Here is a 19,615-nt window from a genome sequence, read left to right on the forward strand (position 1 = left end):
TCTGAACAAAGCTGCCAGCGCAGATTCATTCCACTGAGTGAGTACTGACCATTTCCTAAATTTCTGACAATATACTTCTATATCATCCTGACCCTGGCACAAAGCCAGCAAATTTTTCTCAGCCTGATCCACTGAATTAGGCTCATCGTACAGCAATCCGAGCGCCAGGAAAAACGCATCGACACTACTCAATGCAGGGTCTCCTGGCGCAAGAGAAAATGCCCAGTCTTGAGGGTCGCCGCGCAAAAAAGAAATAATAATCAAAACCTGTTGAATAGGATTACCAGAAAAATGAGGTTTCAAGGCCAGAAATAGCTTACAATTATTTTTGAAACTTAGAAACTTAGTTCTATCTCCAAAAAACAAATCAGGAATAGGAATTCTTGGTTCTAACATAGATTTCTGATCAATAGTATCTTGAATGTTTTGTACATTTATAACGAGATTATCCATTGAAGAGCACAGACCCTGAATATCCATGCCCACACCTGTGTCCAGAATCACCCAAATGTCTAGGGGGAAAAAAAAAAGTGAACACAGAGCAGAGAAAAAAAAAAATGATGTCAGAACTTTTTCTTTCCCTCTATTGAGAATCATTAGTTAGGCTCCTTGTACTGTTATGTTTGCTAATGACAGGTGTTATGAAGGCAATCCAGAAACACAGTGTGCTTAGCGATCAGAGCGCACACAGTGATCTGACAAATACCCAAAAATACAAGAACGAGCTCTGAGACGTGGAAACTCTGTAGACTGCACACCTGATCCTATCCTAAACACAACTAAAAGCGGCTGTGGATTGCGCCTAACAACTACCTAGGCAACTCGGCACAGCCTAAGAAACTAGCTAGCCTGAAGATAGAAAAATAGGCCTGACTTGCCCCAGAGAAATTCCACAAAGGAAAAGGCAGCCCCCCACATATAATGACTGTGAGTAAGATGAAAAGACAAAACGTAGGGATGAAATAGATTCAGCAAAGTGGGGCCCGATATTCTAGGACAGAGCGAGGACAGTAAAGCGAACTTTGCAGTCTACAAAAAACCCTAAAGCAAAACCACGCAAAGGGGGCAAAAAAAACCCACCGTGCCGAACTAACGGCACGGCGGTACACCCTTTGCGTCTCAGAGCTTCCAGCAAAACAAAAGACAAGCTGGACAGAAAAAAAGCAACAAAAAAAGCAAAAAGCACTTAGCTATACAGAGCAGCAGGTCACAGGAACAATCAGGAGAAGCTCAGATCCAACACTGAAACATTGACAAGGAGCAAGGATAGCAGCATCAGGCGGAGTTAAGTAATGAAGCAGTTAACGAGCTCACCAGAACACCTGAGGGAGGAAGCTCAGAAGCTGCAGTACCACTTGTGACCACAGGAGTGAATTCAGCCACAGAATTCACAACAATGGGGCAAGTGTCTGTATGGAGCATCTTATGGGGCAATAACGTTTGTGCAGTACTATATGGGGCAAGTGTCTGTATAGGGCCATAACATTTGTGCAGCACTATATGGGGCAAGTGTCTGTATGGGGCCATAACGTTTGTGCAGCACTATATGGGGCAAGTGTCTGTATGGAGCATCTATGGGGCCATAACGTTTGTGCAGCACTATATGGGGCAAGTGTCTCTATATACTACATGGCTGTTCTATATACTACGTGGGCCGTGTTATATACTACGTGGGCTGTTATATGCTACGTGGGCTGTGCTATATACTAGATGGCTGTTCTATAAACTACGTGGGCCGTGTTATATATTATGTAGCTGTGATATATACTATATGGGCTGTGCTATATACTACGTGGCTGTGTTATATGCTACATGGGCTGTTATATACTACATGGCTGTGTTATATGCTACGTGGCTGTGCTATATACTATGTGGGCTGTGTTATATACTACATGGCTGTGTTTATATGCGATTATGAATCGTGGTATGTGTTAAAGGGGGAGTCCACTGAGACTCTTTCGCCCGGGGCCCTCAGAAACCTGGAGCCGGCCCTGGTGACACTGGTCACTGCCTCACAGTGGGCAGTATGTCTATCTCCTTACATATCTATAGTATGGCACCAATAAATGTCTGTGGGGCCCTACTATTCTTCCATTTGTCTGAAATTGCGATTTCATACAAAATTCAACAGAAAAAAAAATTATTGCCATGTATGCCCCATAGGCTGCCAAATTCAGAAAATCTCAGGCCACATACTATCTTTGCTTCTAAGGGACAACTTGACCATAACTTTGTATCATATGTAGTACCTACAGAGATGTAGAACAAAAGAGACTCTGAGTGCCACCCTACAGGCTACATTCATTCGCCTCTTTTATGTACATGAGGTGTAAAAGTAGGAAAAAAGGAGGAAAAAGCCAACCATCCAAAAGTGAAATTGTTTTACTAAGAACAGAAACGGAGAACTTACCAGAATATACGTTCTTTGGTGACTTGTTCTCGAAAAAGATCCCATTGTTTTCCAAGATTTACGGAGACGTAAAGCTGCAGAAGGAAAATATGAACAGGATTATGCTGATATAATGGAGTGGTGACAGATTAGTGAATCAGACTACCACAGCATTGGGTGGGCAGCAGTTACAAGGGGGATGAGATTGACTTTAAATCAATTTGATGTTCCTTGAGATTTGTGGATTTTGTCAAGAAGATGGGATATTATTTGTGTTATGTCTTGAACAGCTCTCCATTACTATTGTTGAGAGGGTAATAGCGTACAATTTTCAAGACAAGTTATACTGTGTACTCGATAGGGAAGATGCAATCTATCTGTAGAAATATTACGCCTGTGTTATTATGCTGTAGAACATTCATAAAATGCTCAACCACCTTCATCGAGGTTTCTCAATAAGATGTATCGTTCATAGACTGTAAATTTTATATTCATAGTGTTGGAAATAAATATGTGGTATTAGCCGAGCCCTAGACCATGAGGAGTTTACACAATACAAATTGCATTTAATGTCATAGAAATCTCTTAGACCTCATGAGGCCGGTGTACTTACTTTGAAAACTTTGTCAGAATGCCTGTAGAATTCTTAAGCTCAATCTCTCCCCACTTAGTCTGATTTACAGCTCCTCAGTGCCCCTCCTCCCTGCTGCTGAATCTCCACACACCTAGCCTGATTGACATCTGCTCAGTGCCCCTCCTCCCTGCTGCTGAATCTCCACACACCATGTCTGATTGATATCTCCTCAGTGCCCCTCCTCCCTGCTGCTGAATCTCCACACACCTTGTCTGATTGACATCACCTCAGTGCCCCTCCTCCCTGCTGCTGAATCTCCACACACCTTCTCTGATTGACATCACCTCAGTGCCCCTTCCCCCTGCTGCTGAATCTCCACACACCTAGCCTGATTGACATATCCTCAGTGCCCCTCCTCCCTGCTGCGGAATCTCCACACACCTAGTCTGATTGACATCTCCTCAGTGCCCCTCCTCCCTGCTGCTGAATCTCCACACACCTAGCCTAATTGACATCTCCTCACTGCCCCTCCTCCCTGCTGCTGAATCTCCACACACCTAGCATGATTGATATCTCCTCAGTGCCCCTCCTCCCTGCTGCTGAATCTCCACACACCTTGTCTGATTGACATCACCTCAGTGCCCCTCCTCCCTGCTGCTGAATCGCCACACACCTAGCCTGATTGACATCTCCTCAGTGCCCCTCCACCCTGCTGTTGAATCGCCACACACCTAGTCTGATTGACATCTCCTCAGTGCCCCTCCTCCAGGCTGCTGCTGAATCTCCACAAACCTAGCCTGATTGACAACTCCTCAGTGCCCCTCCTCCCTGCTGCTGCTGAATCTCCACACACCTAGTCTGATTGATATCTCCTCAGTGCCCCTCCTCCCTGCTCCTGAATCTCCACACACCTAGGATGATTGACATCTCAGTGCCCCTCCTCCCTGCTGCTGAATCTCCACACACCTAGGATGATTGATATCTCCTCAGTGTCCCTCCTCCCTGCTGCTGAATCTCCACACACCTAGGATGATTGATATCTCCTCAGTACCACTCCTCCCTGCTGTTGAATCTCCACACATCTAGTCTGATTGACATCACCTCAGTGCCCCTCCTCCCTGCTGCTGAATCCCCACATACCTAGTCTGATTGATATCTCCTCAGTGCCACTCCTCCCTGCTGCTGAATCTCCACACACCTAGGATGATTGACATCTCCTCAGTACCCCTCCTCTAGGCTGCTGCGGAATCTCCACAAACCTATGCTGATTGACAACTCCTCAGTGCCCCTCCTCCCTGCTCCTGAATCTCCACACACCTAGGATGACTGACATCTCCTCAGTGCCCCTCCTCCCTGCTGCTGAATCTCCACACACCTAGGATGATTGATATCTCCTTAGTGCCCCTCCTCCCTGCTGCTGAATGTCAACACACATATGATGATTGACATCTTCTCAGTGCCCCTCCTCCCTGCTACTGAATCTTAACACACATAGGATTATTGACATCTTCTCAGTGCCCATCCTCCCTGCTGCTGAATCTCCACACACCTAGGATGATTGACATCTCCTCAGTTCCCCTCCTCCCTGCTGCTGCTGAATCTCCACACACCTAGGATGATTGACATCTTCTCAGTGCACCTTCTCCCCACTGCTGATTCTCCGCCTCCTAGTCTGATTTAAAGATCCAGTGTCTCTTCTCACTTCTGCAGCCGAATCTCCTCTCACTTAGCCCCTCAGTGTCCATCCTCCCTGCTGCTGAATTTCTAGGCATCTAGTCTGAGCAACAGTGTCTCTCCTCCTTGTTGCAGCTGAATCTCCTCCCACTTAGCCTGATTGACAGCTCCTCAGTGCCCCTCCTCCTTACTGAGATCTCACACTGCTCAGCACAAGCTGCAGCTGTCAATCTGGCAGGTGGACAGAGACTTAATACACTTGATCTCATGAACTTTCTTGCTCTTTACCTAATGTTTATTGTAACATCAGTATGACTGAGCCATTACAAGATGGATTTACAAACTAAGTACACCAGGCTAATCAGATCTAAGAGATTTATTTAATAATGAATGTATTTTATGTTGTGAAATCTGATGGCAGAGCAGTTTTAAAGTGAGTGATTATTATGCATGCACACTACTAATCTATTCAATGTTTATGGCACTGATGAAGATACCTACGGTAAGTACAGTTCTTGGCTATTTCTGCCAGTTCCATAGACATTGAATGGGGCACTCATATTCATGTCTGACTACTGGTCTATTTCACCTCTTCATAACAGAAACTTGAAACCCCGATTCTAATGAGCAATGGGACTCCAGCGATCATATTATCTATCACCTATCCTGATGTGGAGTTTGTGTAGATGGAGAATAGGTGGAGATGATACTGATAAAATGAGAAGTGAAATGTGTCTCTGTTGCAAATTTTGCAGACAAGTTGTGTCCGGAAGAAGCTGTCATAATGGTCTGGGTCGGGAAGAAAAGAAGGTAAAATTGAAAGGACGTCACTATTTTTCCCAGGAAACTAATATGGTCGGCAGAACTGGCACCTACCACTACATGGTCACTGCTCAGATGTGTTTGATACCCCACTTCCCATGCTGAACCCCTAGTTACACCTCTAGTATGTGTATAACAATTCATAAAATGTATAAGATTGTGTACACGGTCACCACACTCTATAAAAGTGAATCTCTCACCAAGTTTTCTCTACCCTCTACCTGAGAGCAGAATAACGTAGGGGCAGATATTCTGATTTCAGTGATGTATCCCTTACTGGGCTGCTTGCTGTCATTTTGATAAAATCAGTGTTTTATCTGCTGCAGATTAAGTAGTGCTCTGGATGCTGAGCTCTGTATAACCCCGCCCACACCACTGATTGGCTACTTTCTGTCTATACTGTGTATAGGCAGAAAGCAGCCAATCAGTGGTGTGGTGTCATGTCGGACGCTATTCACACTAGGGCGTCCGACAGACAGCAGTAATTCCACATTTGTCCACTATACGCTCAGTGGCGCCGGCTAGATTTTATCCAGGTTATCCGGGGTTAATCTAGCTGGTAATCTGGTTGGAGGCTGGGTCATGCCCGTGGCCTTTAACCCCTTCATGACCCAGCCTATTTTGACCTTAAAGACCTTGCCGTTTTTTGCAATTCTGACCAGTGTCCCTTTATGAGGTAATAACTCAGGAACGCTTCAACGGATCCTAGCGGTTCTGAGATTGTTTTTTCGTCACATATTGGGCTTCATGTTAGTGGTAAATTTAGGTCAATAAATTCTGCGTTTATTTGTGATAAAAACGGAAATTTGGCGAAAATTTTGAAAATTTCGCAATTTTCACATTTTGAATTTTTATTCTGCTAAACCAGAGAGATATGTGACACAAAATAGTTAATAAATAACATTTCCCACATGTTTACTTTACATCAGCACAATTTTGGAAACAAAATTTTTTTTGTTAGGAAGTTATAAGGGTTAAAATTTGACCAGCGATTTGTCATTTTTACAACGAAATTTACAAAACCATTTTTTTTAGGGACCACCTCACATTTGAAGTCAGTTTGAGGGGTCTATATGGCTGAAAATACCCAAAAGTGACACCATTCTAAAAACTGCACCCCTCAAGGTACTCAAAACCACATTCAAAAAGTTTATTAACCCTTCAGGTGCTTCACAGCAGCAGAAGCAACATGGAAGGAAAAAATGAACATTTAACTTTTTAGTCACAAAAATTATCTTTTAGCAACAATTTTTTTTATTTTCCCAATGGTAAAAGGAGAAACTGAACCAAGAAAGTTGGTGTCCAATTTGTCCTGAGTACGCTGATACCTCATATGTGGGGGTAAACCACTGTTTGGGCGCACGGCAGGGCTTGGAAGGGAAGGAGCGCCATTTGACTTTTTGAATCAAAAATTGGCTCCACTTTTTAGCGGACACCATGTCACGTTTGGAGAGCCACCGTGTGCCTAAAAATTGGAGCTCCCCCACAAGTGACCCCATTTTGGAAACTAGACGCCCCAAGGAACTTATCTAGATGCATAGTGAGCACTTTGAACCCCCAGGTGCTTCACAAAATGAAAAAGTACTTTTTTTCACAAAAAAATTCTTTTAGCCTCAATTTTTTCATTTTCACATGGACAACAGGATAAAATGGATCCTAAAATGTGTTGGGCAATTTCTCCTGAGTACGCCGATACCTCATATGTGGGGGTAAACCACTGTTTGGGCACATGGTAAGGCTCGGAAGGGAAGGAGCGCCATTTGACTTTTTGAATGAAAAATTATTTCCATCGTTAGCGGACACCATGTCGCGTTTGGAGAGCTCCTGTGTGCCTAAACATTGGCGCTCCCCCACAAGTGACCCCATTTTGGAAACTAGACCCCCAAAGGAACTTATTTAGATGCCTAGTGAGCACTTTAAACCCTCAGGTGCTTCACAAATTGATCTGTAAAAATGAAAAAGTACTTTTTTTTCACAAAAAAATTCTTTTCGCCTCAATTTTTTCATTTTCACATGGGCAGTAGGATAAAATGGATCATAAAATTTGTTGGGCAATTTCTCCCGAGTACGCCGATACCTCATATGTGGGGGTAAACCACTGTTTGGGCACACGGCAGGGCTCGGAAGGGAAGGCGCGCCATTTGACTTTTTGAATGGAAAATTAGCTCCAATTGTTAGCGGACACCATGTCGCGTTTGGAGAGCCCCTGTGTGCCTATGCATTGGAGCTCCCCCACAAGTGACCCCATTTTGGAAACTAGACCCCCCAAGGAACTTATCTAGATGCATATTGAGCACTTTAAACCCCCAGGTGCTTCACAGAAGTTTATAACGCAGAGCCATGAAAATAAAAAATAATTTTTCTTTCCTCAAAAATGATTTTTTAGCCTGGAATTTCCTATTTTGCCAAGGATAATAGGAGAAATTGGACCCCAAATATTGTTGTCCAGTTTGTCCTGAGTACGCTGATACCCCATATGTGGGGGTAAACCACTGTTTGGGCGCACGGCAGGGCTCGGAAGGGAAGGCACGCCATTTGGCTTTTTAAATGGAAAATTAGCTCCAATCATTAGCGGACACCATGTCACGTTTGGAGAGCCCCTGTGTGCCTAAACATTGGAGATCCCCCAGAAATGACCCCCATTTTGGAAACTAGACCCCCAAAGGAACTAATCTAGATGTGTGGTGAGGACTTTGAACCCCCAAGTGCTTCACAGAAGTTTATAACGCAGAGCCATGAAAATAAAAAAAAAAAATTATTTTCTCAAAAATGATCTTTTAGCCTGCAATTTTTTATTTTACAAAGGGTAACAGGAGAAATTTGACCCCAAAAGTTGTTGTCCAGTTTCTCCTGAGTACGCTGATACCCCATATGTGGGGGTAAATCACTGTTTGGGCACATGCCGGGGCTCGGAAGTGAAGTAGTGACGTTTTGAAATGCAGACTTTGATGGAATGCTCTGTGGGCGTCACGTTGCGTTTGCAGAGCCCCTGATGTGGCTTAACAGTAGAAACCCCCCACAAGTGACCCCATTTTGGAAACTAGACCCCGAAAGGAACTTATCTAGATGTGTGGTGAGCACTTTGAACCACCAAGTGCTTCATAGAAGTTTATAATGCAGAGCCGTGAAAATAATAAATACGTTTTCTTTCCTCAAAAATAATTATTTAGCCCAGAATTTTTTATTTTCCCAAGGGTTACAGGAGAAATTGGACCTCAAAAGTTGTTGTCCAGTTTCTCCTGAGTACGCTGATACCCCATGTGTGGGGGTAAACCACTGTTTGGGCACACGTCGGGGCTCAGAAGGGAAGTAGTGACTTTTGAAATGCAGACTTTGATGGAATGGTCTGCGGGCGTCACATTGCGTTTGCAGAGCCCCTGGTGTGCCTAAACAGTAGAAACCCCCCACAAGTGACCCCATTTTAGAAACTAGACCCCCCAAGGAACTTATCTAGATATGTGGTGAGCACTTTGAACCCCCAAGTGCTTCACAGACGTTTACAACGCAGAGCCGTGAAAATAAAAAATCATTTTTCTTTCCTCAAAAATGATGTTTTAGCAAGCATTTCTTTATTTTCACAAGGGTAACAGGAGAAATTGGACCCCAGTAATTGTTGCGCAGTTTGTCCTGAGTATGCTGGTACCCCATATGTGGGGGTAAACCACTGTTTGGGTGCACGTCGGGGCTCGGAAGTGAGGGAGCACCATTTGGCTTTTTGAATACGAGATTGGCTGGAATCAATGGTGGCGCCATGTTGCGTTTGGAGACCCCCTGATGTGCCTAAACAGTGGAAACCCCTCAATTCTAACTCCAACACACCCCTAACCCTTATCCCAACTGTAGCCGTAACCCTAATCACAACCCTAACCCCAACACACCCGTAACCCCAACACACCCCTAACCCTAACCACAACCCTAATTCCAACCCAACCCTAGCCCTAAGGCTATGTGCCAACGTTGCGGATTCGTATGAGATTTTTCAGCACCATTTTTGAAAAATCCGCGGGTAAAAGGCACTGCGTTTTACCTGCGGATTTACCGCGGATTTCCAGTGTTTTTTGTCCGGATTTCACCTGCGGATTCCTATTGAGGAACAGGTGTAAAACGCTGCGGAATCCGCACAAAGAATTGACATGCTGCGGAAAATACAACGCAGCGTTCCCGCGCGGTATTTTCCGCACCATGGGCACAGCGGATTTGGCTTTCCATATGTTTACATGGTACTGTAAACCTGATGGAACTCTACTGCGGATCCGCAGCGGCCAATCCGCACCGTGTGCACATAGCCTAATTCTAAAGGTATGTGCACACGCTGCGGAAAACGCTGCGGATCCGCAGCAGTTTCCCATGAGTTTACAGTTCAATGCAAACCTATGGAAAACAAAAATCGCTGTACACATGCTGCAGAAAAACTGCACGGAAACGCAGTGGTTTACATTCCGCAGCATGTCACTTCTTTCTGCGGATTCCGCAGCGGTTTTACAACTGCTCAAATAGAAAATCGCTGTTGTAAAACCGCATTGAAATGCGCAGAAAAAACATGGTAAATCCGCCATAAATCCGCAGCGGTTTAGCACTGCGGATTTATCAAATCCGCAGCGGAAAAATCCGCAGAGGACCAGAATACGTGTGCACATACCGAAACCCTAACCCTAACCCTACCCCTAACCCTACCCCTAACCCTACCCCTAACCCTAACCCTACCCCTAACCCTACCCCTAACCCTAACCCCAACCTTAGTGGAAAAAAAAATTTTTTTATTTTTTTTATTGTCCCTACCTATGGGGGTGACAAAGGGGGGGGGGGGGATCATTTACTTTTTTTTTATTTTGATCACTGAGATATAACCTATCTCAGTGATCAAAATTCACTCTGGAACGAATCTGCCGGCCGGCAGATTCGGCGGGCGCACTGCACATGCGCCCGCCATATTGGAAGATGGCGGCGCCCAGGAAAGAAGACGGACGGTCCCCGGGAGGCCAGGTAAGTATAAGGGGGGGGAGATCAGGGCACAGGGGGGGGGGCGTCGGAGCACGGGGGGGTGGATCGGAACACGGGGGGGTGGATTGGAGCACGGAGTGGGGGATCGGAGTGCGGGGGGGTTTGATTGGAGCACGGGGGGTGTGATTGGAGCACGGGGGGAGCGGGCAGGAGGACGGGGGAGCGGAGTACAGGACCGAGGGGAGCGGACCACAGATCGGGGGGCTGGGGGGGCGATCGGAGGAGTGGGGTGGGTGCACATTAGTGTTTCCAGCCATGGCCGATGATATTGCAGCATCGGCCATGGCTGGATTGTAATATTTCACCATTTTTTTAGGTGAAATATTACAAATCGCTGATTGGCAGTTTCACTTTCAACAGCCAATCAGAGCGATCGTAGCCATGAGGGGGTGAAGCCACCCCCCCTGGGCTAAACTACCACTCCCCCTGTCCCTGCAGATCGGGTGAAATGGGAGTTAACCCTTTCACCCGATCTGCAGGGACGCGATCTTTCCATGACGCATATGCTGCGTCATGGGTCGGAATGGCACCGACTTTCATGACGCAGCGTATGCGTCAAAGGTCGGGAAGGGGTTAAATAGTCATTCTGGACTTTGGGCGTCGCCGATTATAGCTTGTGTCTTGTGCCTGGTGATCTCGGTCTGGAGTGGTGGTCTAGGAGAAGAAATATCGTATCTGGTGGTGTATTATCCTTTGTCATATTTCTCCTTCCTATAATTGTGTTTGTTTTGCCCTGTGCACATTATGGTGTTTTCCTGTGTGTCTGCGGCGTGGTGCGTTTTTAGTTTTCTCTGTCTGTACTTTCTGTGGAGGTTGGTGTGTGGTCTTATCACTGGGTGGTGGGTGGAGGTTGCAGCATAGGGCTGAAACAGGAGTCAGGGTCAGGCCTGGCGGCCCAGACAAGCATACCATCAGTGTAAATTCTGGGACATCGTTTCCCTAGTCTGAGAGATATCGCAGGGGCCCGGGTAATCAGCTGTAGTCTACCCAGTACCCCCGTGACGTGTGGGCGGGGTAATACAGAGCTCAGCATTATGGAGGACTACATTGCAGCAGGTTTACCGGACCTAAAATACCACCCAATTTGTAATTCAGATATTGGGCTAATGTGTCTGTTTTGTGTTACACTATAATGGAAGTGTTCACTTATTTGTGTATCGTACTATTTGTTGGTCTGTGAATACTTCACAAATCTAAAATAAATAAAATTGCAGAAAGATCAATTTGACCAGAAAGCTGAAGATACAATCCATACCTTGGCATCCTTGCTGTAAGCAAGTAACTTGTCCTCCTCTTTTGGATGAAAAACGAGGGTCTCCACAGAGAAGGAAATCACTTGTTTCTGAAAGGTTGCCCCTTCATCGCTGGTCATGAAAAGGCATTGCTCAGAGACGGAAGAGCTGACGAGAATAATCTGCAAAGAGAAACAAGACCAGGACAAAGGGAAATCAATAATGACAATGTAGAAAAAAATAATAATCTCAAGTTCTGATTGTTTTATATTGAATTTATGCGATTGTAACAGTCGGAATCTTCGGCGGGAAAACAAACATGGCTTAAAGCAAGAAGATGCAAAAAGCAGAGATAAAAGAATGTCAGTAATATGTAAAATCACTGATGTCAGTAATATGTAAAATCGCTTAAAGATGTCAGTAATATGTAAAATCACTTATTGATGTCAGTAATATGTAAAATCGTTTATTGATGTCAGCGATATGTAAAATCGCTTATTTCCCTACAATCCTGGCAGAGTAAATCACTGTGCTGATTTCTAAAGTTTAGGCAATGATGACACAGGTTTCTTTGTAATAAAATAAAACCCCAGACCCTCTTTGGTCCAACTTTGGAAAAACAACCCAAAAGTTGTAGAGCTAAACTATAAAGTTCTCACTGCTTCTTATATAAAGATTTATATAGCGCGTATTAAAGGGGTTCTCCAGTGAAAACCAGTCACCCCCCTTCCGTAGGATATGTGATTACTTGTTGTCAGTAGGGGTCTGACCGCTGAGACCTTCACAAATAGGAAGATCAGGGCACTTTTATTCCCATAGGAACGGAAAGGCCGAAATGCTCGACTGCTGCTCCCAAGGGTGTAACGATTGGGGTCACACCCTCTGCAACCAAGACCAGATCCATGCAGGAGGGGGACCTGCCATTCCTAGCCCCAATTTCACCTGAATGCGCCTCCTCGGATGTATTGCAGTGCAGAGACCCGCCGGCTCCCTGCTCTGCAATAAATGCTGCCAGCCAAGCAGAGGCAGACAGCAGATGTCAGCTTGCTCGTGATGGATGGCGCATCATGGCACTGACATCATGGGCAGCCCTTGCCAGCACACTGAAGTCAGCTGCTGAATATAGAGGAGGACCCGTACGTCATGGGAATAGAGGTAAGAATATTTGTTTTTTTCTTTTTAAAATGTTCGGGATAAGAACAGACGAGGCTCAGGATGGGGGGCATTATACCAGGATGGGGGACTATGTTAAAGGATACTGGGAGAGGCCAGGATGATATCCGACTATTAAATAAAGGGCCCAGGACAGGGGACATTATTACATGAAGGAGAACATTATACCAAGAAGAAGCCCAGGATATGGGGCATTATACCAGCAAGGAGCCCAGTATAGGGGAAACTTTTATAGCATGGGGTCCAGGATGGAGGGCATAATTAGCGTAAGGGGTCAGGATGGGAACATTAGTAAAAGAAAAGGACTATTATTGGGCATATAATTACAGGAAGGGGCCCAAGATGGAGGAGATTATTAAAGGAAGGAGCCAGAGAGCGAGACATTATCACATGGGGGCGAACACGCATGTCTTTATACGATCAAGAATGCTACTGTACAAGTGCCCATAAATCTGACCAACATGCAAGTTGAGGGCCCAGGTCCAAGTTTTGTACTGGGGGTTTATCGGACTTTATCTAAGCCACTGGCTGCTCCATTCATAACCCATGTGGTTTGAGAGCACTGCACTAAGGATTTTGTGGTTGCCCCACAATGAAAGAGTTGCTGTTGGGCGTCTGACTTACCACTCCAATTTGTAACGATAAAAGTGGCCTGTCGGTGATAAAAAAATCCCCTATCTACCCATCAGTGTGGGTTCCAGAGGTCGGACTCCCACAGATCAGAGGACATCAGCTACCCTACGGATAAGTGATCATTTGTTTTCACTAGACAACCCCTTTTAAAAGAAAACGGTCATCAGGATATTAGACCTCTAACCAAAGGCATTTCTGTAAAGGCTCTTTAATGCTTATTAAAGCCGTAAATTGCTTGTAGTATTTCGTATGGGCATTGGAGAGCAATCCAGTCTTGAAGTGTTAATCGCAAGTGCAGAGGGTTGGACCCGGCACTTCCAGCTCTCCTGCCTTTCTCCATATTTCCAAGCCCGCCACCCGCCCAGCATCTGGTCTTTGACTCCCAGTGACCTGTCATCACTGCCCGAGTTTCAGATAAGGGCCTTGGTTGAGATGATAGAGCCAATTTACCAATTGTCAAACAATCACAGCCAAGCTTTCATTTTTCCAGAGCAGTTTAAGAAATAAAAGCTGAGCTCTGATTTGCTGCTTTGAGAAAATGATTTTTTTTTCTAGAAAGTTTTGATATCTCCGTACGTCAGTCTACACAAAGAGAGTAGAACTTCTAATAAAACTTTGCATATAAAGCCTCCATTTTCATGTCACATGACATATGGTCATTCAGATTAGCCACAAGGTGTAAATTATAGAACCTTCAGTGATAATTATAAAAACTGCAAATTTGCCTTCAAGCCTCCGTCTAAAGTGAGATTTATCCTGTAATGTCCAGATCTCCTTCAATGGGTCACTGGACGTAATTCTTCTACATCCCTCGAAGCTTTCTCATTGTCTACACACCCTGACTTCAGAGAACTGACTCAGGAGGTAGGAGTGATACGATGGCTTCTCCATTAGATGAACAGGTGTTGATATTGCTCAATATTACTGTACAGGGGGCTTCAACGATTGTAGCACTGGATCAGCACCAGGCAAACTTCTCATGTGCCTAAAATGTCAGTGGAGAGTGAAAAACTAACCGGTGATGGTCACCGAAGCAAAATCAAATGGGATCCAATGAGTATCATTTTGGGGACTCATCCACTTGGACATAATAATAATTTCTATGGTGCCAACAATGCACTTTATATATCAAGGGACATGTACAAACAATATCAGACATTCCAGAGTTACAGCTAGTTCTTCATAGGAGGAGTGAGGGCGATGATCACAGCTTTACAATCCATAAGAAAACACAGGGCACACAAAAAATAAAAAGTGCTTGTCATGTATGGTCCAGCCATGACTATAATAAATACGACATTCAAATAAAGCTACATGATCCGGTCACCAGCCAGTATCTGTATATGTCCAGCTACTGAGTGCATGGAAAGTATGGGAAACAGATAAAAAGACTAAATTCTGAGGAAAAATTAGGAAAGGAGAATAGAGAACAGTTAGGTTAGTGGGGTGAGGTGATATGCCAGGCTAAATTACTGTGTTTCTTAAAGCATGATTACAACACTGGATACTGGGAATTAACTAGATTGTCTGAGGTGGTGCATTCCAGAGAACTGGAGCAGCACAAGATAAGTCTTGCAAATGGAAGTAGGCATTTCATACAATAGAGGAGTTTTTGATCAGTTGCAGAGCAGACAATAGAAGGTGGTGCAGAACTGTGGAGAGCTTTATGGGTGAGAGAGATAAGTCTATATTGAACTCTATAGTGGATGGGCAATCAGTGCAATGACTGGGACAGAGTGGAGGCATCAGGGCAGGAGCTGGCCGAAAATATAATCCTGGCTGTTGAATTCAGGACGGATTGGAGAAGGGAGTCTTTAGTAAGAGAGAGAGACAAATTAGTAGAGAGTTCCAGTAGTCCAGGTTAGAATGTATAAGAGCAACACTAAGAGTTTTTGCAGTTTCAAAGGTAAGAAAAGGTTGGGTTCTTGAGATGTTTTTGAGGTGCAGATGACATGAGTGATTGAGTATAGGGAGTGAAGGGAAAAATCAAAGTCAAATATAACCACAAGACAGTGGAGGTGGTAGAACCAACTATGGAGATGGAAATATCAGGTTTAGGCCGGAGTCACTCTAGCATATAATACGGACGAGTGCTATGCGAGAAAACATCGCATAGCACTCAGACCAATGTTAATCTATGGGGAAGCTCATCACTGTTTTCTTTTTCGGGCGTATTCTACGTGCGAGTGATTTTAAGCGTATATAGGCCGAGTCTCGCCAATGCAAGTCTGTGGGTGCGAGAAAAAAACGCACAGCAATCGCAGCATGCGAGTGCTGTCTGTTTTTTATGCACCGCTGTGCTTTGAAAAGCCGGTAATTCATGTGCGGTGTACAGTAAATTCACACTGACAGGTTAGACTAGAATAGATAGAATAGAAATATAGACATAGAATAGGTGTATATACAGTATCTATCTATCTATCTATCTATCTATATATATGTGTGTGTGTGTTTTGAAGACTATTTCTTTTTAAAACAATGTGTAAATGACAGAGAACTGCTGTATGTAAAAGCTCATGTTAATATCGCATTGCATATGGATGTCATACGGATAACTAGATTTGAGGAAATCACATCATTGCATTGGCTTACTATATGAGATAATTAAATAAGCCTGAGGATGACCATAGTTTTACTGATAATTGTTCTTTCAAAGGAAATACAGCTGTAAGACACAATCCATTTTATCTTTGAAAACGTTTATTAGACACGCTTCAATTATAGTCTTGGTCCTTGGAGGAGGAAGGAGCTAGAGGCCGACACGGACATTCTGCTGGCACTACAGTTACAGTTCTCCATGGAACTTTATAAGCACCAACTGTCATCTCCTATCTCAGTAATTAGATAATTTGTGCTCACTGAAGACACATTTTACCCATGAATTAAGAATTTTAAGAATGAAAGATCAGTCCTGGAGGAGAAAGAAGCAGATTTTTCTGATAAGATATTTGACAGAGTTTCTTATTTTCACGTTTACTAGTGATTTAGGAAATAAAAGTAAAACAATGGTCGCTATTTAATCTTTAGTATTTTTTAAAAATTTCTATATCAGTATCTGACACATTCTATATTCAACATCTGATGCGTGTAGTTCTATAGAGATAATTTTGTGGTAATCATTTCACTATCTTCACACCCAGGATTACAATGCCAGGTAACACTGTACATTCAGATGACACAGGATCAACCATAGGTTACAGGTCACAGCTCCTCTCCTCCTCCTCCCTGCACAATGACCTCTGCACAGGCGACAGAACATGCCTAAAACACTGTTTTATAGAAATCAATGAGCATCTCCAGACTACAGATTCCTATGGTTCATGTGGCTGTTGTAAGTTCTATCACTAAATTATGTTAAAACACACTCAGGCAAGATGACACCTCCATAATCATGCTCAGAATGAAAAAATTAAATAAAATAAAAAAATAATTATACTGTATGTATGAAAATGCACTGCTCAAAAACATAAAGGGAACACTAAAATCCCACATCCTAGATATCACTGAATGAAGTATTCCACTTGTAAATCTTTATTCATTACATAGTGGAATGTGTTGAGAACAATAAAACCTAAAAATGATCAACGTAAATCACAACTGATATCCCACGGAGGTATGGAGTTGGAATGATTGCTCAAAATAAAAGTGGAAAATGAAGTTACAGCTGATACAACTTCAGTGGAAATGCCTCAAGACAAGGAAATGATGCTCAGTAGTGTGTGTGGCCTCCACGTGCCTGTATGATCTCCCTACAATGCCTGGTCATGGTCCTGATGAGATGGTGGATGGTCTCCTGAGGGATCTCCTCCCAGACTTGGACTAAATTATCCGCCAACTCCTGGACAGTCTGTGGTGCAATGTAACGTTGGTGGATGGAGCAAGACATGATGTCCCATATGTGGGCCAGTCCATAGCTTCAATGCCTTCATCTTGCAGGAACTGCTGACACACTCCAGCCACATAAGGTCTGGCATTGTCCTGCATTAGGAGAAACCCAGAGCCAACCGCACCACATATGGTCACACAAGGGGTCTGAGGATCTTATCTCGGTACCTAATGGCAGTCAGGCTTCCTCTGGTGAGCACATGGAAGTCTGTCTTGGCCCTCCAAAGAAATGCCACCCCACACCATTACTGACCCACTGCCAAACCGGTCATGCTGAAGGATGCTTCAGGCAGCAGATCGCTCTCCACGGTGTGCCATGTGTCTTGCACTGTGAGCACAATTGCCATCTGTGGACGTCGGGCACTCAGATCCTCATGGAGTCAGTTTCTAACCTTTTGTGCAGACACATGCACATTTGTGGCCAGCTTGAGGTCATTTTGCAGGGCTCTGGCAGTGCTCCTCCTGTTCCTCCTTGCACAAAGGCTGAGATAGCGGTCCTGCTGCTGGGTTGTTGCCCTCCTACGGCCACCTCCACATCTCTTGGGTGTTCTGGCCTGTCTCCTGGTAGCGCCTCCAGCCTCTGTACCCTACGCTGGCAGACACAGCAAACCTTTTTGCCACAGCTCCCATTGATGAGCCATCCTGGATGAGCTGCACTACCTGACCCACTTGTGTGGGTTGTAGAGTCCGTCTCATCCTACCACGAGTGTGAAAGCACAACCAACATTCAAAAGTGACCAAAACATCAGCCAGAAAGCATTGGTACTGAGATGTGGTCTGTGGTCCCCACCTGTAGAACTGCTCCTTTATTGAGGGTGTCTTGATAATTGCCAATAATTTCCATCTGTTGTATTCCATTTGCACAACAGCATGTGAAATTGATTGTCAAACAGTGTTGCTTCCTAAGTGGACAGTTTGATTCACAGAAGATTGATTTACTTGGAGTTATATTCTGCTAAGTTTTCCCTTCATTTTTTTTGAGCAGTGTATATATATATATATATATATATATATATATATATATATATATATACAGATATATATATATATATATATATATACAGTATATATACATATATATACTCAGAAATAAAAACAGGTCAGAAAATAAAATACTGTATGTGGCCGTTTTCAGCTGTAATGAGTATAACGTTAATTGCAGTACTAACTCATCGTATTACAAAATATTCATTTTCTAGATGAGATTTCACCTGAACAATATAAATCGTATATTAGCCCTTTGCTTGTGGAATAGCTCAGCATATGTAAATATCCTATCTCATCATATTTCTTTGGAATTATTTAGCTAGGTGTTAACTCTGTCAGTGGAACGTCTTTGATCACTTTGCTTCAAGCTCACGCTCCCATTAACATTTCTGCACACTTTACAGATAAATTTTAATGCATCTTTTTGTAGAAGTTAACAAAACAATTATTTTCATTTCAACTTTTTCCTAGGTTCCCCTTAACTGCTATCCCTTCATATCTCTGTAGAAATAAAAACCAATTTACTCTTAAAGGTACGGCTCTTAAAATTTATGATTTCATTATTTTTCATCTAAGAAATAGAATTGGTTTTGATGTAATCACTAAGGAAATACTCAGATCATTTAGTTTCAATCTCTCTTTCACCTTACTGTCGGTGATCTTTCCATGCTATATAATCATGGTCTGCATAATCTTCCGAAATGTCACACTAAGGACAGAGGTGGCTCAGTGTAATAAGGTAGTACTATCAATACTTTTTGGTAGAAACCCCAGGGACGATTCCTTATAATGTGTTTAGTATGGAAACCAATTAAATAACTAATGAGTATTCATGTAGATTTGACCCACTTTATCCTTTTTTAATCTAAACAAAGCCCAAATTCAGCCCTCTGGCCTTGTATATATGGCCCCCAGGCCAGTTATTTTTTCTGCAGTGCTCGGGGCAAAGTGTTGTATGCCACAGTAGAAGGTCTCCTATGGGATCGATTCAGCAGTTGTACTATCTTCTATAAGATGTTATGAGCAGTTGCATTGTCTCCTGTGTGATGTATACAGCAGTCTCAGTGTAACCTATGTGATGTATACAACAGTCTAAGTGTATCCTATGTGATCTATATACACCAGTCTCAGCAACTTTTATGTGATGTATATACAGCAGTCTTAGTGTCTCCTATGTATTGTATATACAGCAGCCGCAGTGTTTCCTATGTGATCTGTATACAGCAGTCTCAATGTATCTCATAT

General features: G+C 43.6%; 1 protein-coding gene across 2 annotated transcripts in view; it reads right to left on the reverse strand.

The window, feature by feature from the left end:
* Nucleotides 1–19,615, reverse strand: part of SORCS2 (sortilin related VPS10 domain containing receptor 2) — a 1,198,559-nt gene that overhangs the window by 266,566 nt on the left and 912,378 nt on the right. For both annotated transcript variants that reach the window (XM_069744776.1, XM_069744775.1), the window contains exons 4-5: nt 11,716–11,874; nt 2,411–2,484 (exon numbers count right to left, since the gene is read on the reverse strand). In XM_069744776.1, the coding sequence (XP_069600877.1) occupies nt 2,411–2,484; nt 11,716–11,874 (233 nt within the window). The remainder of the gene's footprint in view (nt 1–2,410; nt 2,485–11,715; nt 11,875–19,615) is intronic.

The sequence above is a fragment of the Ranitomeya imitator genome, chromosome 1 (assembly GCF_032444005.1).
Source record: "Ranitomeya imitator isolate aRanImi1 chromosome 1, aRanImi1.pri, whole genome shotgun sequence".
In the NCBI taxonomy this organism is placed as follows: domain Eukaryota; kingdom Metazoa; phylum Chordata; class Amphibia; order Anura; family Dendrobatidae; genus Ranitomeya; species Ranitomeya imitator.